The 18,069-nt window shown below is 40.9% G+C and overlaps 1 protein-coding gene across 1 annotated transcript in view; it reads left to right on the plus strand.

Moving 5' to 3' along the window:
* Positions 1-18,069, plus strand: part of LOC123763725 (organic cation transporter protein-like) — a 551,940-nt gene that overhangs the window by 513,235 nt on the left and 20,636 nt on the right. The window contains exon 12 of the mRNA XM_069304407.1: positions 3,765-3,884. Coding sequence (XP_069160508.1) covers positions 3,765-3,884 — 120 coding nt within the window. The remainder of the gene's footprint in view (positions 1-3,764; positions 3,885-18,069) is intronic.

An 18,069-nucleotide genomic window follows, 5' to 3' on the forward strand; every position in this document is an offset into this window, starting at 1 on the left:
GCCGGCAACCCAACCAAATGTGAATAATTTTTCGCTTTTATATATATTGGCTCTAGCATTTTCTATTGGGTATGTCTCTTAGAGTTGCTTGATCTTTGCAAGTTTGTCTATTACAGCTTTTAGTCTTGTTAGTTCAATAGATTAGAGTGATTTGGATTATATTATGATTATATTCTTGGATTACGATTGCATTTTTGTTATTAATAACGTATTTTTGGGTGAAGATTAATTATGGGCTGTTTAGACAAGTGATGGCATAGGTCAATCAACTGATTTAAGTGGCCTTCTAGGTCCACAGGCGTCTTCTTGTTTGTTTCTGCAGTTTGAAATAGACCTGTAGTCATTTTGCCTTTGGCTGTGATTACTTACGTGAATCAAAAGTGTAAATATATGTGTATTTTGATGATTGATTTATCCTATCACTGGGAGTTGATTTCGGAGATTGTTCTTCAATTGCTGGCCCTGATTCTGGAGTAACAGGATTTCCCAACCATCAAAAGTGTGGCACTCTGTTTATAATGTTATCCAAATGTTCACTGCATCAGAAAAACATTATAAAATTCGTTAAAATATAATTTGGCCTCTTTTGGCACTATTTTTTATTGATATCTCACCCAAGTAAGGATTAAGATTCTAGTAGTAGACTATTGTATTTTAACTTATGTAAGGTAGGCCATGCAAGATAAAGAAGACACAATTGTAATGAAACACCTCTTTTTAAATTATTGCAATAAAAAACTTAATTTTTTATCAGTAATGAAGTGCTTTTAAATGCTGCAAAAACCTGATATCAATAGATTGCACAATAGTAAAATGCTTGCTTAGTTTCCATATTAATCTAAGTAGATTTTCTAACTTAGTTCTTATTCTAGTGTGGGTTTACTAGTATATAAATCACGCAAGCTCATTTTTGTGTGTTTGACAAAAAGAGAAGATTAAGACTAAAATAGTGTGTTTGTTACACGAAAATCACTCTAGTTATATATGAATTTTCCATTATTTCTTTGTAACAGTGTTAACTAATTTACTTATTATATGCCTCTGTGATTCTACAATTAAATGTACTCCATTAGTTGACAGATTGTCTCTATAGGATTTGGCATTAAATTTTACGTAATGAGCATTCAATTTCATTTTCTTACGTAATATGTATTTACCTAGTTCTACTCGCCTAGTTGTGCTTATGGTACTTGAGCTCTTTGGTTCTGCTTCTCAAAGGTCAATCAACTGGTGAACATTTTCCTGAGCCTATTGTGATCTATCATATCTCTATATGAAACTGTGTATGGAGTCTGCCTCCATAACATCACTACCTAATGCATCCCATTTGTTAACTATTCTGACACAGAAAATTATATCTAATGTCTCTGTGGCTCATTGAGAAACCTAAGTCCTCTTGTTCGTGTTCCACCCATGCTAAAGAGTTTATCCTTGTCAACAAGGTAAATTCCTCTGATAATTTTGTAGGTGGTGATCATGTCTCCTCTAACTCTTCTGTCTTCCAGGGACGTGAGGTTTAGTTCCCGTAGCTTTCCTCGTAACTCACACTTCTCAGTTCTGGGACTAGTCTGGTGCCATACCTCTGAATCTTCTCTAACTTTATCTTGTGCTTTACTAGGTATGGACTCCAGGCTGGAGCAGCATTCACAAGATTAATCTGACATAAGTGGTATGCAAGGTTCTGAATGAGTTCTTACACAAGTTTCTAAAGGTAGTTCTTATGTTGGCCAATCTAGTATATTCCACTGATGATATCCTTTTAATGATGGTTTCCGAGGATAGGTTTGGTGTGATATCAACTCCTAGATATTTTTCTCTACCTGACACTTGCAGGATTTCACCTCCTAGATGGTATCTTGTGTTCGGCCTCCTGCTTCCTTCACCTAATTTCATTACTTTACACTTACCTGAGTTAAACTTTAATAGCCATTTTCTAGACCATTCCTCCAGTTTGTCCATGTAGTCCTGTAGTCTATGTCTATCTCCATCTGTCTTGATTCTTCTCATAATTTTTGCATCATCAGCCAACATTGAGAGGAATGACTCTTTATCCTCTGAATGATCGTTTACATATATTAGAAACAGGATGGTTCCAAGTACAGTGCCCTGTGGGACTCTGCTGGAGACATCTCGCCACTCTGAGGTCTCTGCCATTACAATTACTTGTGGTTTCCTGTTGCTTAGATACTCCTTTATCCACTGGAGCACCTTACATTTCATTTGTGCCTGTTTCTCCAAATTTTGTAACATCCTCTTATAGGGTACTGTGTCAAAGACTTTCTGACACTCTGAGAAATTGCAGTCTGACTACCCTTTTGTTTCTTGCCTAATTTTTGTGGCCTGGTCATAGAATTATATTAAACCTGTGAGGCACGATTTACCATCCCTGAACCTATGCTGGCGGTGTGTTACAAAGCTCCTTCTCTCCAGGTGTTCTACAAGCTTTTTCCTCGTGATCTTTTCAATCACCTTACATGGTAAACAAGTTAGTGACACCGGCCTGTATTTCCGTGCCTCTTGCCTGTCACCCTTTTTGTATATTGGGACTATATTACCTGTCTTCCAGCTTTCCAATAGGTCTCCTGTTTCCAGTGACCTATTATTGTAGACACAGTTATACACTATAGAGAGTGGCATACTTAGTGCTTTTGCACCCTATTTTAGTATGCATGGTCAGTTTTTGTTAGGCCCAACAGCCTTTGTCACATCAAAGTTTCCAACAGATTCCTTTTAACCTTATGAATGGTCCGCTCAAATTCCGCTTGGTTTACCGCATCTTCTCTCAATACAAGGACATTTCCTTGCTCTATTGTGATAATTCCTGCAATCTCTTGATTAGTTCTTCGCACACCTCTTTGTTATTCTCTGTGGATCGGTACTCCCCTTTCCTCAGTTTAATCACTTGTTCCTTCACTGCTGTTTTCCCCTTGGTGTGGCCATGGAACAGTTTTGGTTGGGTCTTGGCTTTACTTAAGAAGTCCTGGGATTCGAGGTAACAACAATGGCTGGGAGAAATGTAGTCATGAAGATCAGGTGAACCTCACCCGTGGTGTACCACACTATACCATCATCAGGATATACATACACTAGCAAAATGTCCACAGAAGTAATTTCACCACTTCACATGAGGGTTTAGTGTGGTCCTCGCGATTATTATTATATCCAATGATAAATATACTTGTGATAGGTTATAGGATATAGTGTCCTTGTGATAGGACACATTATGAAAAGAATAATTAGATTAGATTTAATTAGATTGTAGTAGATTCCAAGAATTAGGGAATAGGCTATCCCCATTCAATCATTTCACGTCCATAATTTGATATTTTGTTGATAGATCTTAATTTTCTGATAGAGGGATTAAATAATTCCAAAACCATGACTTTTCTGTCTGCATTCCTTGATAATGGGTTAGAACACGAAATTGTTTGGGATTTTCGTTTCATATTTTCCTACATTGATACTTATGCATAATGATAAAAATCCATGTAGGATTACTGGAAAATATTTTATTATTATGCCATAGACGAACTTGATATTTATCTGATAATATAAAACATTCACAGATAGTTCATTTTGTCTTATATAACCTCGAAAACTATCTAAATGTTTTGTCATTTGTTATTGATTCTAATAATGAACATTGTATCATGGATAATCTGTCAATCTGGTCCGTGTTATTCAGATGAACTTGATATTAGGTTTATCTCCCTTGTCATATTTGCTTTCTACTTGTATTAGACAACTGATATATGATTTTCCAGGTAAATTTCCTGTACGCCCCTGAACTGTTCCCAACGGTGATGCGGTCCCGTGGGTTCGGGCTGGTGTCGGCTGCTGGCAACACTGGAAGCCTGATGGCCCCCATCATCACCGACATTCTGGTCAGTACATAGTTGACTGTATTATGATCTCATTACCAATCACCTGGGCTGTATGGGGTCTCGAACCGTGGACCTCACACATGTGAGGCCGACGCTCTACCGCATGGAATGTTTATTTATACGGATTTTTTTTTTTTTTTTTTAGATTCAGCTACTCAGAACAAAAAGTTCCAGGTAGCACGGGCTATGGTGAGCCCGTAAGTGGAGACTTTTTGGAGCCATTATCTGTATCAATAGCTGATTCTAGAGATTTGGCGATGGGTGGGGGTCTTCATTGTGGTTTTCAGCCTCGCTGGGCTGGCTCTACCAGTTATGGAGCTGGTGGGGTTAGTGTAGATCTCTAGGTCTTCCGTTTGTTCTTTGCCTGAGACTTTGGCTGAGCCGTGCTGTCGCTGGAGTTTGGTGAGGTGGCCTCCATGAGGAGGTCTTGTACCAAGTAGGTGTCGTATTTATGTTGCAGCGGTGGAGCTCCTACTAATATCTCCTCGTCTGAGGAGTCCATAACCTCCGTAGTTGGTGTTTTCGTGTTTTGCCTCGCAGCCAGAGGTAGGCTCAGGTGTCGTGGATTGGTGGTAGAAGCTATTTCAGAAGCGTTGGTGGTGCTGTTAGCATTTGTTGACAGCACGTCTGCTAGCGCGGCTGCTGAGATGGTGATGGTAGGAGTTTTTTTTTTTTTTTTTTTTTTTTTTTTATTATTTTCTACCACAGACGTGGCCACACATTTACAATGCAACCAGCATATATACATTTTCTTCTGTCCTCCATGGACAGGGTTAGAGAAGTGTTAAACATACAGTTCAAGGGTTTATTGAACACTCAACCACAGAAGGTGATTCGGTGCTTTTAAAATGCTAAGCTAACCTACATACGTAAATACAAAGATACACAGATTTACGTACGCCCTACATAAAGTATTAGATGTGTCTTTTACATAGTGTCATTAATGTACATTCACAAAGGTGAAATGTAATTCTGATCAGCTTCCATATTTGCTTTATACCCATACATATACATACACACACACACATACATGCATTCACGGGGTTTCAAAGCACCAAACGAGTGTTTGGTGCTTTGATATCTAGATGCTCTAGATATTTCATCCCATGGATGCTTTGCTTCCATTCTGTCTAAATTTGGTGGCATATATATAACTCCTATTATAATATTATTTGCTTTTTCGTTTAATTCTATCCAAATAGTTTCTGTGTGTGGCTCAGTTTTGATTCTCTCTTTGAGACTACATTTCAAACTGTCCCTAACATATATGGCTACTCCCCCTCCTCGTCTAATATATCGATCTGTGTCAAATAGTTTAAATCCATTTATTTGATATTCAGCTAATAGTTCTCTATTTTCTACATTCATCCACGTTTCGGTAAGTGCAATAATATTTATTTTTTTCTGTGCAGACAAGAGCATTTAATTCGTTAATTTTATTTACATAAGAACATAAGAACAAAGGAAACTGCAGAAGGCCTATTGGCCCATACGAGGCAGCTCCTATTTATAACCACCCAATCCCACTCATATACATGTCCGACCCATGCTTGAAACAATCGAGGGACCCCACCTCCACAATGTTACGCGGCAATTGGTTCCACAAGTCAACAACCCTGTTACTGAACCAGTATTTACCCAAGTCTTTCCTAAATCTAAACTTGTCCAATTTATACTCATTGTTTCGTATTCTGTCTTGTGTTGATACTTTTAATACCCTATTAATATCCCCTTTGTTATGTCCATTCACCCACTTGTAAACCTCTATCTATTCGTTTGCCTTGTTCGGGTTGAATGTAGACACAGTAGTCGCTTCTGTATATATTTATTGAGTGAGACAAACAGGTGTATAACTGGCCAGCCGAGGTCCACCTACTCTGGGTCTGTGAGGATAACTGAGGCTGCTGGGAGCATGCTTGATGCTCCTCTGTCTGGCATGACGTCAGAGGCCTACTTGCCTGTGATTGGTTACATTTCAACTGACAGAATTTGAGTATAACACCGCTCGGACACGCTACCAAGTCGACGTCCCTTGTCGACAAGCTCTGGCTAGCTATATAGTTACAATGATACTGAAAGGACCTCGGTGGCATACAATAATGGCTTACATGTGAAATTTGCATAATAAAACATTGAAAGAAGATCAGGTGTGCGTAATACAAACAACTCGGCATATATGCACCAAAAAAAAAAAATCATCATAATAGGTGAAAATCATGGTAACAATGCTTTGATTAAATCAGAGTATTAAGAACATGTGTATGTCTACTGATCAGATATGAACAATACAACTCAAGGTATTGCCTAAACAAAATTATTAACATGTGTCAATGGCATGTGCTTGAAAACCATACAAAATTAAACAATTATTACATTAATGGAACAAAGTTCTGACCTAACATCCACAATTGAATTTCAAGATAGATAATTTTTTTTTTTTTCTCTCTTTTTTTTTTTTTTTTTTCGAAATATACAATATATTTACAAGACCAATGTACAATATATATAATGTGCAATATATTTACAAGCATATACAAGACCTGGATCAAGAAGACTAACATCTGCGTGATAGCAGTCAGGATTCACTGGCCACAATGTGGTTGCTAGAACAATAATAACTCTTATGACAAGCACTGTAAAAATACAAATGGTAGTAGACTTGACAATGGCATCTAATTCATAACAAAATAAAGTTGAGAAAAACTATACATTATATATAATGGTAATAATAAGACACATGTGGTAGAAATACTGCAATTGAGTTTTTTTTTTCAAAACAAACAGAATAACTGCAGAGTGCAATCAATTATAAATTCTGCGGATATCTACACCTAGCTCATCCAGAGCACTATACAACTCTGGCTCTGACTGAAGGTCCGGAACAGATGAAACTTCATGTGACAAACTATCATCTTGAGAGATATCCTCGTTAACATCTAGCCAATGGACGTGTGGTGAGTGCACGGTTGAAACGAGAGGTCTAGATCTAAGATTATAATTGCTAGTATGGGGTTGCTGAACATCAAGTGGTCTGTCAACCACAGAAGGTGGTGTCCGAGTAGGAGTATCTGTCTGGGTAAGTTCATTGTCATCTTCCTCATCAGTCTCGTCAACAGTCATTTTAGCTAACTTCATGTGGTCTAAATGTTCATTTATATACTCTCCTGTTAACAAGTTCTTAAGTCTGTATTTGTTACCTTTAATAAGCTCGATTACCTTATATGGACCCAAAAATTTCTTAGTTAACTTGTACATAGGACCAGACCTGTGTTGGTTAAGTATCATTACTACAGATCCAATAGTTATTTTATTGGGTTTAGCTCGTGCATTCCTTGCTAGAGTGAACTCGGCTGTTGCTTTGGAAAGTTGTTCTCGTATTTTCTTGAATACTAATTGCATTTGTCTACGCTTCACTTGAACAAAATCATCTACGTTATATAAGGGAGTAGGAGGTACGTTAATCAATTCATTAGGGAGGATCTTATCTGTACCATAAAGAATAGCGTGAGGTGTGTCACCAGTAGAAACATTAATTGAAGAATTTATAGCACACTGAATTAAGGGTATAAAATCATCCCAATTGTTGTTATCAAAATTCAACGTGACTCTCAAGGCATCTAACACTTTCCTGTTAGTACGTTCAGCTAGTCCATTACTTGCCGGATGATAAGGCATGATGCTACATTTTTTGATGTTATATAAATCACACAAGCTAGTTAGAATACTATTACTGAATTCCGGACCATTATCTGAAAGGATTACTTTAGGCATACTATATCTACAAATTATTTGGTCATGGAATGCGCTGGCTATGGTTTCTGCTGTTTTGTTCGGGATAGGAACTAGTTCGCAAAACCGTGAAAAATTATCGACCATTACAAGCAAATGTTTGTTCCCTTTCTCTGTTTCCGCAAAATTTGTCAATAAATCCATCGATATTCGTTCCCAAGGAGCTTTAGTTGCTGGGTACACCTGAATTGGATTAGGTCCTGAAACATGTCCCTTGTGCTGTAAACAAGTTAAACATCTGTCAACATAATGAGCAATCTCCTTAGCCATTTTTGGCCAAAAATATTTCAATCGACCTTGTTGGAGTGTACGATCCTTTCCTGGATGTGCACTTGCAGGAGCATCATGGATAATTTTTAACACAGTTGGTACCAAGACAGCTGGAACAACTAACTGACAACATTTCCTCGGGGCTGTCCCTAGCTTTACTACTCTACACAGTAAATTGTCCAACATAACTAGTTCTTTCAATGGTACTGGCGGTTTATGAATCGGGCGAGTGTCTTGCTTAGTCAAAAATTTAATGACGGGTGCCCATATGGGGTCTTGTCTTTGTTCCGTTTCTACTACTGTAGCATCTAATGCTGGGTAATTTAACTGAATCGCAGCTACGTGTCGAGAAAACGCATCCGCTACAACATTTTGCTTTCCTGGAATATATCCAAATGTGGGATTGAATTCTTGAATTGTGAGCAAATATCTAGCAAACTTTCCAACTGGATTCTTATTTTTGAACAAGGGAATTAATGGTTGGTGATCTGTAAGAACATGAACTGGGTAATTATAAATTGTATCCTTGAAATGTTTAAGTGCCCAAACAACTGCCAAGGCTTCTCGTTCTGTTGCACTATAATTTTTCTCTTCTTTGGATAATGTGCGGCTAGCATAAGCTATTGCGTGATCTCTGTGACCTTCTGTTTGAAGTAATGCAGCACCTAGACCTATGTCACTAGCATCTGTAACCAACGTAAAAGGTTTAGAAAAATCTGGATACCTAAGGACAGGTGACGAAATCAAGGCTGCTTTGAGTTTTTTGAATGACTGATCCTGGGCCTCTCCCCAAACAAAGGGTTCATCTTTTCTTTGCAACTTGTAAAGCGGAGCGGCTATAATAGAGAATCCAGCAATAAATGAACGATAAAATCCTACAAGACCTGTGAACTGTCTTACGGCTTCTGCGGTACGAGGTGTTGGAAAATCACGGGCAGCAATAATTTTTGATTCATTCAATGTAATACCTGAAGGTGTAACTGTATGACCTAGGAAATTAATCTTTTGCTTTAAAAATGAACATTTTGCAAGCTTTATTTTTAAATTAGCTTCAGCGAGCTTTGCAAGTACTTTTTCAAGGTTCTGGAAATGAGTCTGAACATCTTGCGACATGATTATGAGATCATCAAGGTAAACTAGAAGCGTACTTCCTATCAATCTACGAAATAGATTTGTCATGAGCCGTGAAAAGGTTATTGGACTACTACGCAAACCAAATGGCATTCTTTTGAAATGAAAATGACCACTGGGAGTACTAAAGGCTGTCAATTGTTTACTTTCCTCATCAAGGGGGATTTGCCAGAATCCCTGCAACAAATCTAACGTTGAGAATACTTTGTTTCGACCAATACTTTGCAACAAATCATTGAGAACTGGAAGTGGGAAACGATCAGGTATTGTTACTCTGTTAAGCTTGCGATAATCGATTACAGGTCTCCAAGTCCCATCTCGCTTTGGTACAAGAATCAATGGAGCGTTCCATGGCGAATTACTCGATTCAATTACATCACTCTGTAACATTTCTTCTACAAGTCTATCTGCTTCTGCTCTCTGAGAATGGGGAAGTCGGTAAGCTGGTACATAAATAGGCGTAGTTCCTTGTTCAAGGGGAATTTTATGTGTAATAAGAGGAGTGAGACCTAATTTTTCTCCTGGTAGAGCAACAACAGCTCTATTCTTGTTCAAAATTTTCAAAAGCTGAGCCACAGAGTCAGGAAAATCAGTAGGACTGAGGTGTTGCGCTTGCACCTCTGGCTGAGATCCCTGTTCTCCTGGTGTGAGTGTACAAACAGTATGATCCATGGAGACATCATCCACAACTCGCACCGGTAACGAGTAATGGGCAAAATCTACAACATGGGTACCAGACTGAAGATGGATATCGGCATTACTAGTGTTTGCGATAAATAGTGTGACAGTACCATCCTGCACTGTGTGCCAGGAGGGTTCAACAAATGTACCATTCACTTTACATGTTTCACTTTCCGCAATCACATCCGACAACTCAGGCACTCCCTGAACCTTAACTCTTATTCTGGTGAGAGAATGAGGGTGTAACACAGTGTCAGTAGCCATGGAACCACTGACTTCAGAGATGGAAGCTGCCAGGCGAGCGAGACAACGAGAATCCGTTAGGGCGTCCCCTTCCAGAAAGTCCCGATACTCATTCTCCTTAACAACTGCACAACTACTATGCTTCAATCGAGTGCCTGTTTTCTCGGGTATGCTACCACGACAATGATCTGACAAACCTACGCTTGCAAGGCGGGTGTCAACAAAATTAACATAATCTGATTGAAGGTTGAACTCGTGGCCCTGTCGATACATGCTACACAAGGGTATGACATGGTCTTTGATACTTATGTTCCAACGATGGGGAAACAATGCAATATTTTCATCAATCATGGTGTACAGACCTAAGAGAATGTCTCCAGGAAAATGAATAATGTCAACAACTAAACATGTTATAGACAATGTGACATCATTGAACTTGAGTGGGAGGTCAATTTCACCCTGAACTTTTACTTTATTTCCTGAAATACCACTTAGAAAAGGTATGTGTGACTGTTTTAAAATAGTAGGGTGCATACTTTCAATGTCTCTAAGAGCTGAGGACTTGACAATATTAATTTTTGCACCTGAGTCAAGAAAAACTTTTAAAACTCTACCATGTACAATGGCTGATACAAGGGGACCATCACTTGAGACTGGACAAGTTACTATTTTTGACTTATGTTGTCTGGGATATCTGCGTCTTGTTTGTGTCAAATTTACTGTGGATCCGTCAACATCTACAACTGGTCTAGAGTCAGTGTCCTCCTCTGTCAAGTGTCCAAATCTATTTTGGGTAGCTACTGAATACACAGGGAGGGCACTAGGATTGGCTAGCTTGAATTGGTTAGCGGATGGCCTTGGGGGTTTCCCGACGACATGGAGTGAACATTCTGAGCTCCAGCATTCTGTGACTGAGCATTATAATTTGAAGTTGCATTATAGCTGGGCTGGGAGTTGTAATTACGAGAGTTCTGATAATGTCTTGGACGCTGTGAGCCTCGCCAAGACTGACCATGGGAGTTACGAGGTGGAGATGTCCTTTGCCTAGCTCTACAATCCGCAGTGTGGTGACCAACTTGTTTATGGTACGTGCAATATGGAAGCCTAGAATGATTAGATTGATGAGGGGGCCGAGAGAATTGTCTAGGAGGTGATGATCTAGGGGCGGACCAACAGTCCCTTGCAAGGTGGTTACTCTTACCACAATGCCAACATGAGGGAGTGGATGGTTGTGGACTATGGCGTTTCGGCATTTTATGAGGCGGCGAATTTGACTGGGGGCTACGAGCATGGGTACGCTTCTGCGACCAAGAGTTTTGAGAATTTGTGGGAGGATGCTGAGAGCTTGTGACTACATTTACAGCATCAGAGGGTGGCAACAGTTGAGCACTTCGGGGAGCTAGTTTATCTGCGGCATTGTTAATAGCCTCAAATACTTCACCAATTTCATGTTTAACACCAAAATTTTGTTGCTCAACGATTGGTTTTGTATGCTCGGGGGCAAAATGCATTAAAGTACCAAATGCTATCATTTTGGCCATAGCCTCAGGGGACAGATTATTGTCTTTATCTAACCAAGTTGAATTATTCATAGCAGAAACTAAGGCATACAGATACTGATCGAGACGGCTAGTAAACGCATTAAACGATTCACCAGGCTGCATGGTGGCATTGGCAATTTTCTTGACTAACCTATATGGGTCAAGGTCTCCTTTATTAACAAAGCGACGGCGAAAGAAATCCTTAAATTCAGGCCAAGACTGAAGGCTAACAATGGCTTTCTCATCAACAACAAAACGTGCATCACCTTTGGTTGTGTCCACGGCTGACCGTGCAATTGCTAAGTATTCGGCATCAGTAGGCTTAGAAAAACGTGCAACTGTTTTCGCTTCAACCTTACTAAACCATGATTCTAATAAACGCGATTCCCCAGCAAAAAGAGGAATAGCCATTTCCTGAGCTGATCTCTGGCCATTGGGACGAGCAACTGTTCCCATTGATTCTGAAGGGGTTTCAACAGTGGTAGGCATTGTCACAGCCGTGGAAGTAATATTTGAACGCAGATTATAATTAAGTGCACCTGGCATCAGAAATAGTATACACAAAATAAACACAAAAAAATATCAACTTGGCTAAAGTAAAAATGGCAGAAATAAAATTATTAAATTGGGCTAGGCAAGAAAATAATCAAGAACAAGCAATTGTAAACTAAATTTAGCAATCTTTCATTAAAAAAATGACTGGAATTAGATGTATGTAAATTAATTAAACCAGACTAAGCACAGCAATTTAGAATAAAAACTGGAAGTGCAATTGCAAAATTTCATTAAAAAGATTCAACACAGCAAGTGGCAATGCAAAAAATATGTATGTAGCACATAAACTGGACACAGGAATGTATATAACTATGGTAAAAAAAATTATAATATGCAATGTTGAAGGAATAAATTTAAATTTTAGGCCTGGAGGAATTAAAAAAAAATTATATTGCACAAATCCTTAACTGCTACTAAAACAAGGATTTCTTAATTCACTGGAATTTGAATTTACCAATAACACTCTAGGAGAACAATTAAAATTCAATGAAATTACTGTAAGAAGCAGGAATGTTTAAATCACACAGGAAAACTGTGGGGAGTGCAGTACTGAACCAGCTCCAATATTTAACAAGTCACTGAATGGTTAATTCACAGGATATTATGGGAATTATTACATAAGTCACTTTTTAACACTTGGCACGTTGTTCTCAACTAGCAATTACTTATCTCAGGGTTGTAATTTATGAGGATCACCAGTAGCCAAAGTAGGAGAAGCGTCGTGAAGATCGGAAGAGGCCCATGTGAGGCGTGTTTACAAACTGGATGCGACGGCAGCGCTCCTGGCGGCGGTGGCGCGAGACTCAGGGACCCCACACTGTTCAGGCTAGAGGCACGAAGATAAATTCTGACGACGACAATATTGCGACGATGGAATAACCAGTTGATACTTGCGACGATGGCTGACGACGATTGCAGTAGCTTGCACCCTCACGAAGCTTGATACTGTCAGCTTGGGTGGCGGTGGTGGTGGGTGTAATAGGTGGTTCCCACGTGGTGGCGCGAGGTTCAAAAATGGCTGGCGCGGGAAGCTTCCTTCCTCCTCACTGATGAGTGAGCGTTCTCACAGGAAAATATTGACCCTTACTTCTGAAACGTTGGCCTGGAGTAGTGGTTGATGGCAGGACCCCGGTCTGGCACAATATTTGATGCGTGGGTGGCAGGATGGCGGCTTATGGCGGTGGCGGTGGCGGCGGTTTTGGCTGGAACACGAGGCGATGCTGGGTACTGGAACTTTTGCTTCCAGAAAAAAATTTCTGGATCCCACTGCTGCTACCAGTATTCGTTTGCCTTGTTCGGGTTGAATGTAGACACAGTAGTCGCTTCTGTATATATTTATTGAGTGAGACAAACAGGTGTATAACTGGCCAGCCGAGGTCCACCTACTCTGGGTCTGTGAGGATAACTGAGGCTGCTGGGAGCATGCTTGATGCTCCTCTGTCTGGCATGACGTCAGAGGCCTACTTGCCTGTGATTGGTTACATTTCAACTGACAGAATTTGAGTATAACATATCATGTCACCCCCAACTCCCCGCCCCTCCATTGAATGCAGCTCAAGCTCTGTTAATCCCTCCTCATACGAAAGACCTCCAATTTGGGGAACTAACTTAGTCATCCCACGCTGGACACGCCCAAGCAAACCTATATCCATTCTATAATATGGCGACCAAAACTGAACTGCATAATCTAAATGGGGCCTAACTAGAGCAAGATACAGCTCGAGAACCACACCAGGCGTCCCGCCACCAACGCTGCGATTAACAAATCCGAGTGTCCGATTCGCCCCATCACGAACATTCATGCATTGATCCCCCTGTTCCAAATTCCCACCAATCACAACTCCCAGATCCCCCTCGCAATCTGACCCCACAACATCAACACCATCCAGCTCGCACCCTGCAACTCCATCATCACCACCCAACCTCAGAACCCCACACCCATCAGCACCAAACTGCACCCGCCAATCCCCCGACCATCCCAAAACCCCATCCAGATCACCCCGAAGTGACAGTGAGTCCTCCGCCGAACCAACTTCCCCACCGATCCTCGCATCACCGGCAAATTTGCCGGTGATGCGAGGAAACCCTATCTTTCAAAAACATTTTGAAAAACATTTCAAAACTCTATCTAGATCAACTTGAAGTGATAGCGAGTCTTCTTTCGTGTTGATTTCCCTACCGATTTTTGTATCATCTGCAAATTTGCAGATGTTGCTACTCAAACCTGAATCTAAATCATTTATATATATTATAAACAACAGAGGTCCCAGGACAGAGCCCTGAGGTACTCCACTAACAACATTATCCCACTCTGACTTAACCCAATTTATACAAACTCTCTGTTTCCTTTGGAATAGCCATGCCCTAATCCAAGTTAATATAGCACCCCCAATACCATGAGCTTCTGTTTTTTTTTAATTAGTTTTTCATGTGGCACTGTATCAAAAGCTTTGCTAAAGTCAAGGTACACAACATCACAATCCTTACCACTATCAACTGCCTCAACTATGCTGGAATAAAAAGTTAGCAAATTTGTTAAACATGAACGGCCATTTGTAAAACCATGTTGCGACTCATTTATTTATTTATCAACAACCTACTAACCCGTTTCATCCCTAACTCTTCGCCTTTCCAGTGAATGCAATTTAAGCTTTGTTAATCTTTCTTCATATGAAAGATTTCTAATTTGGGGAATTAACTTAGCCATCCTACCCTGGACATGTTCAAGTGAATTTATATCCATTCTATAGTACGGCGACCAAAACTGAACTGCATAATCTAAATAGGGCCTAACCAGAGCAAGATATAGCTGAAGAACCACACCAGGTGTGTTGTTACTAACGCTTCGATTAATAAATCCCAGTGTCCTATTTGCCTTATTACGAACATTCATGCATTGATCCTTCTGTTTTAAACTCTTACTAATCATAACTCCCAGATCCCTTTCACAATCCGACTTCGCAATCTCAACACCATCTAGCTCGTATATTGTAACTCTATCATCATTTCCTAGCCTCAGAACTTTACATTTATCAGCATTAAAGTGCAGCTGCCCATCCTTTGACCATTTCAAAACCCTATTTAGATCAACTTGAAGAGATAGTGAGCCTTCTTCCATATCAGTCAGTCAGGTGTAGTCACAGTGAGAGGTTGTGTTAGCTGGAGCTCCGATTGTATATACTTCAATATGGAAGTTGTGGTGAAGCCGTTTCGCGTTGACGGGAGAGACATCTCCCGTCAACATATCACAAGGCGCAGTGTGGTCACAATGCGACCCAAACGTCTTAAGGTCAGAGCTACTCCACTTGACGGTCATGCTATCGGAAGAAGCAATATTTTAAAGGTCCTGAAGGACGTAACTGGCCTCAAACCCGCTGACATTAGTCAGGAAGGTGAAGATATCGTGCTCTACTTTTCATGTGAAGAGGAGCTAGAAAAACTCCTCACTAACGATGCCTTTCTTCGCAAAGAGCACTACCTACATCCTCACTTCCCACGTCAGTTCCTGGCCGGAAGAACTGTTTTTATTAGCAGGTGGATCGCTGACCGACCTCAACATCATATCATAAACAATATCGAGGACGAAAATCCAAACCTGTCGGTATTCAACCTAGAGTTCTGCAACACCGACAAAACATCAATGAAGATTACGTTCACCACCATAGCTGCGGCCACCCAGGCTGCCACACAAGGATTTTACTGCTTCGGCCTAAAAATACCACCCCACCAAATAAAAAAGGAACGATATCATGAGATCCAGCAGTGCTTTAAGTGCTACGAGCTCTCCCACCCGACCAACAAGTGTCAGCACCCTGTCCAGAGGTGCAGCCTGTGCGCACTGGACCATCACTACTCCATATGCAAGGCAACAGTCCATCACTGCTTGCTCTGTGATGGCAATCACCCCGCAATTTCCTACCGCTGCCCCCGCAGACAGGAAATCATCAAGGCCCAGGTTGAAGCCAAAAGAAACAACTCGTCTACCTCCTCGACCAGAGCCCAAAGCGTTCAACTCACCATCTTAGCTCTCACCAGTCAACCAGAAGACTTTCCGGTCCTACCAACATGTGGCTCCTCCCAGCAGGCGACACAGCCTTCTCATTGGGGACCCACAGGCTCCTTCACAGCCCCCTGCATCACGTGCAGGCATTATCCCTGGTCTTCTTAAACTAGCGGAAAGGACCAGACAACCAGCGCTCTGTCAGTGAACTAAACGCATTATACATAGACAATGGCCTGGCCCCCATTATAGCCACTAGCGTAAATCTCACTGCCTCCTCTACCACCAAGACGACCAGGTGGTCAACTTCAACACCGACTCCAGAACCGCCCATGACCCGGGCGACACAAACAGAGGTAATTCCTTCTCCAGCTTCCAACACTCCTACCATCACTATCTCAGCAGCCGCGCTAGCAGCCGTGTGGTATACAAACGATAACAGCACCACTAGCGCTCTGGAAATAGCTACAACCACCAATCAACGACACCTAAACCTAACTAAGGCTGCGAGGCGAAAGTCCAAAACGCCCACTACAGAGGTTACGGACTCCTCAGACGAGGAAATCATAGTAGGAGCTCCACCGCCGCATCACAAATACGACACCTACACGGTTCAAGACTTCCTCATGGAGGCCACGTCACCAAACTCTAACGACAGCACTGCTCAGCCAAAATTGCAGGCAAAGAAAAAACGGAAAACCTAGAGGTCTACACTAACCCCACCAGCTCCATAACTGATATAGCCAGCCCTCCAGGCTGAAAACCATCATGGAGACCCCCATCGCCACATCTCTAGTATCAGCCACTGATACAGATAATGGCTCCAAAGAGCCCCCACTTACGGGCTCACCATAGCCCGTGCTACTGGAACTTATCGTTCTGAGTAGCGAATCTTAAACAACAACAACATTGTGGTAAAGGAACTGATGAGTCTGGCTGGGGCTCTGAGGACAGAGTTGGATTCTTTACGGGAGGAGGTAAGACAGCTGAAACAGCAACAAGAGGGAACGAAGGAGGAAACAAGTAGTAAAAAGACGTCGTCTTGGAAAGTTGTAAAGGACAGGGGCCTTAAGAAGACTTTGATAAAGCTGCCTACAGAACGTCTAATTCATTTGCCGTATTGGAGGACGAGTGCTGTGGTGAGACTGTGGATCACGCAAAAGGGAAAGCAACGAAGTGCAGGCCCCTCAGAGAGTAAAGGAAGTACCTAAGCAAATTTTAGTTGTGGGAGATTCCCAGATAAGGTATTTGGATAGAACGTTTTGTGCTAGAGATAGGGGGGAACAGGTTAAGGGTTTGCTATCCCGGAGCTGGTATTGGTGATATTATAAACAACATGAATGATATTATGGCTGGAAATGGGAACAATCCCGTTATTTGCATTAGCGCGGGAGGAAATGATGTTGGTTGAGTTAGGAGTGACGAACTAATACAGAGATTCAAGACAGCAATAGAATTAGTTAGGAGCAAGGGAGGAATCCCCATCATATGTGGTATTCTTCCGAGAAAGGGAGTGGGAAATGAATGGATGTCGAGGGCACTTGGTGTCAATTGCCGGCTGGAAAGATATTGCAAATCTAATGCAATATCTTTCATAGACAAATGGGAACACTTCTATGGAAGAAATGAAATGTATGCTCGGGATGGGGTGCATCTATCGAGGGCTGGGGTTGTTGTTGTTGCGAACTCGTTGGAACCAGTGGTTAGAAGTGTTTGTTTGGGTTTAAACTGTTAGTAGATAGTGGTAAGGGAATTGATTTGGAGGAAGGAGGTAAAAAAAGTATGTGTTTGAGGGAGAAAGGAATTGGCAAAATGATCAGGGAAATTGAAGGGCCTCAAAATAATAATTCACTTAGGGTATATTACACTAACAGTAGAAGTCTAAGAAATAAATTAAATGCTCTTGTCTGTACAGAAAAAAATAGATATTATAATAGATCATTATATTATCATAGCAATATGGAAGTTGTAGTGA

This window comes from Procambarus clarkii, chromosome 52 (genome assembly GCF_040958095.1).
Source record: "Procambarus clarkii isolate CNS0578487 chromosome 52, FALCON_Pclarkii_2.0, whole genome shotgun sequence".
NCBI lineage: Eukaryota > Metazoa > Arthropoda > Malacostraca > Decapoda > Cambaridae > Procambarus > Procambarus clarkii.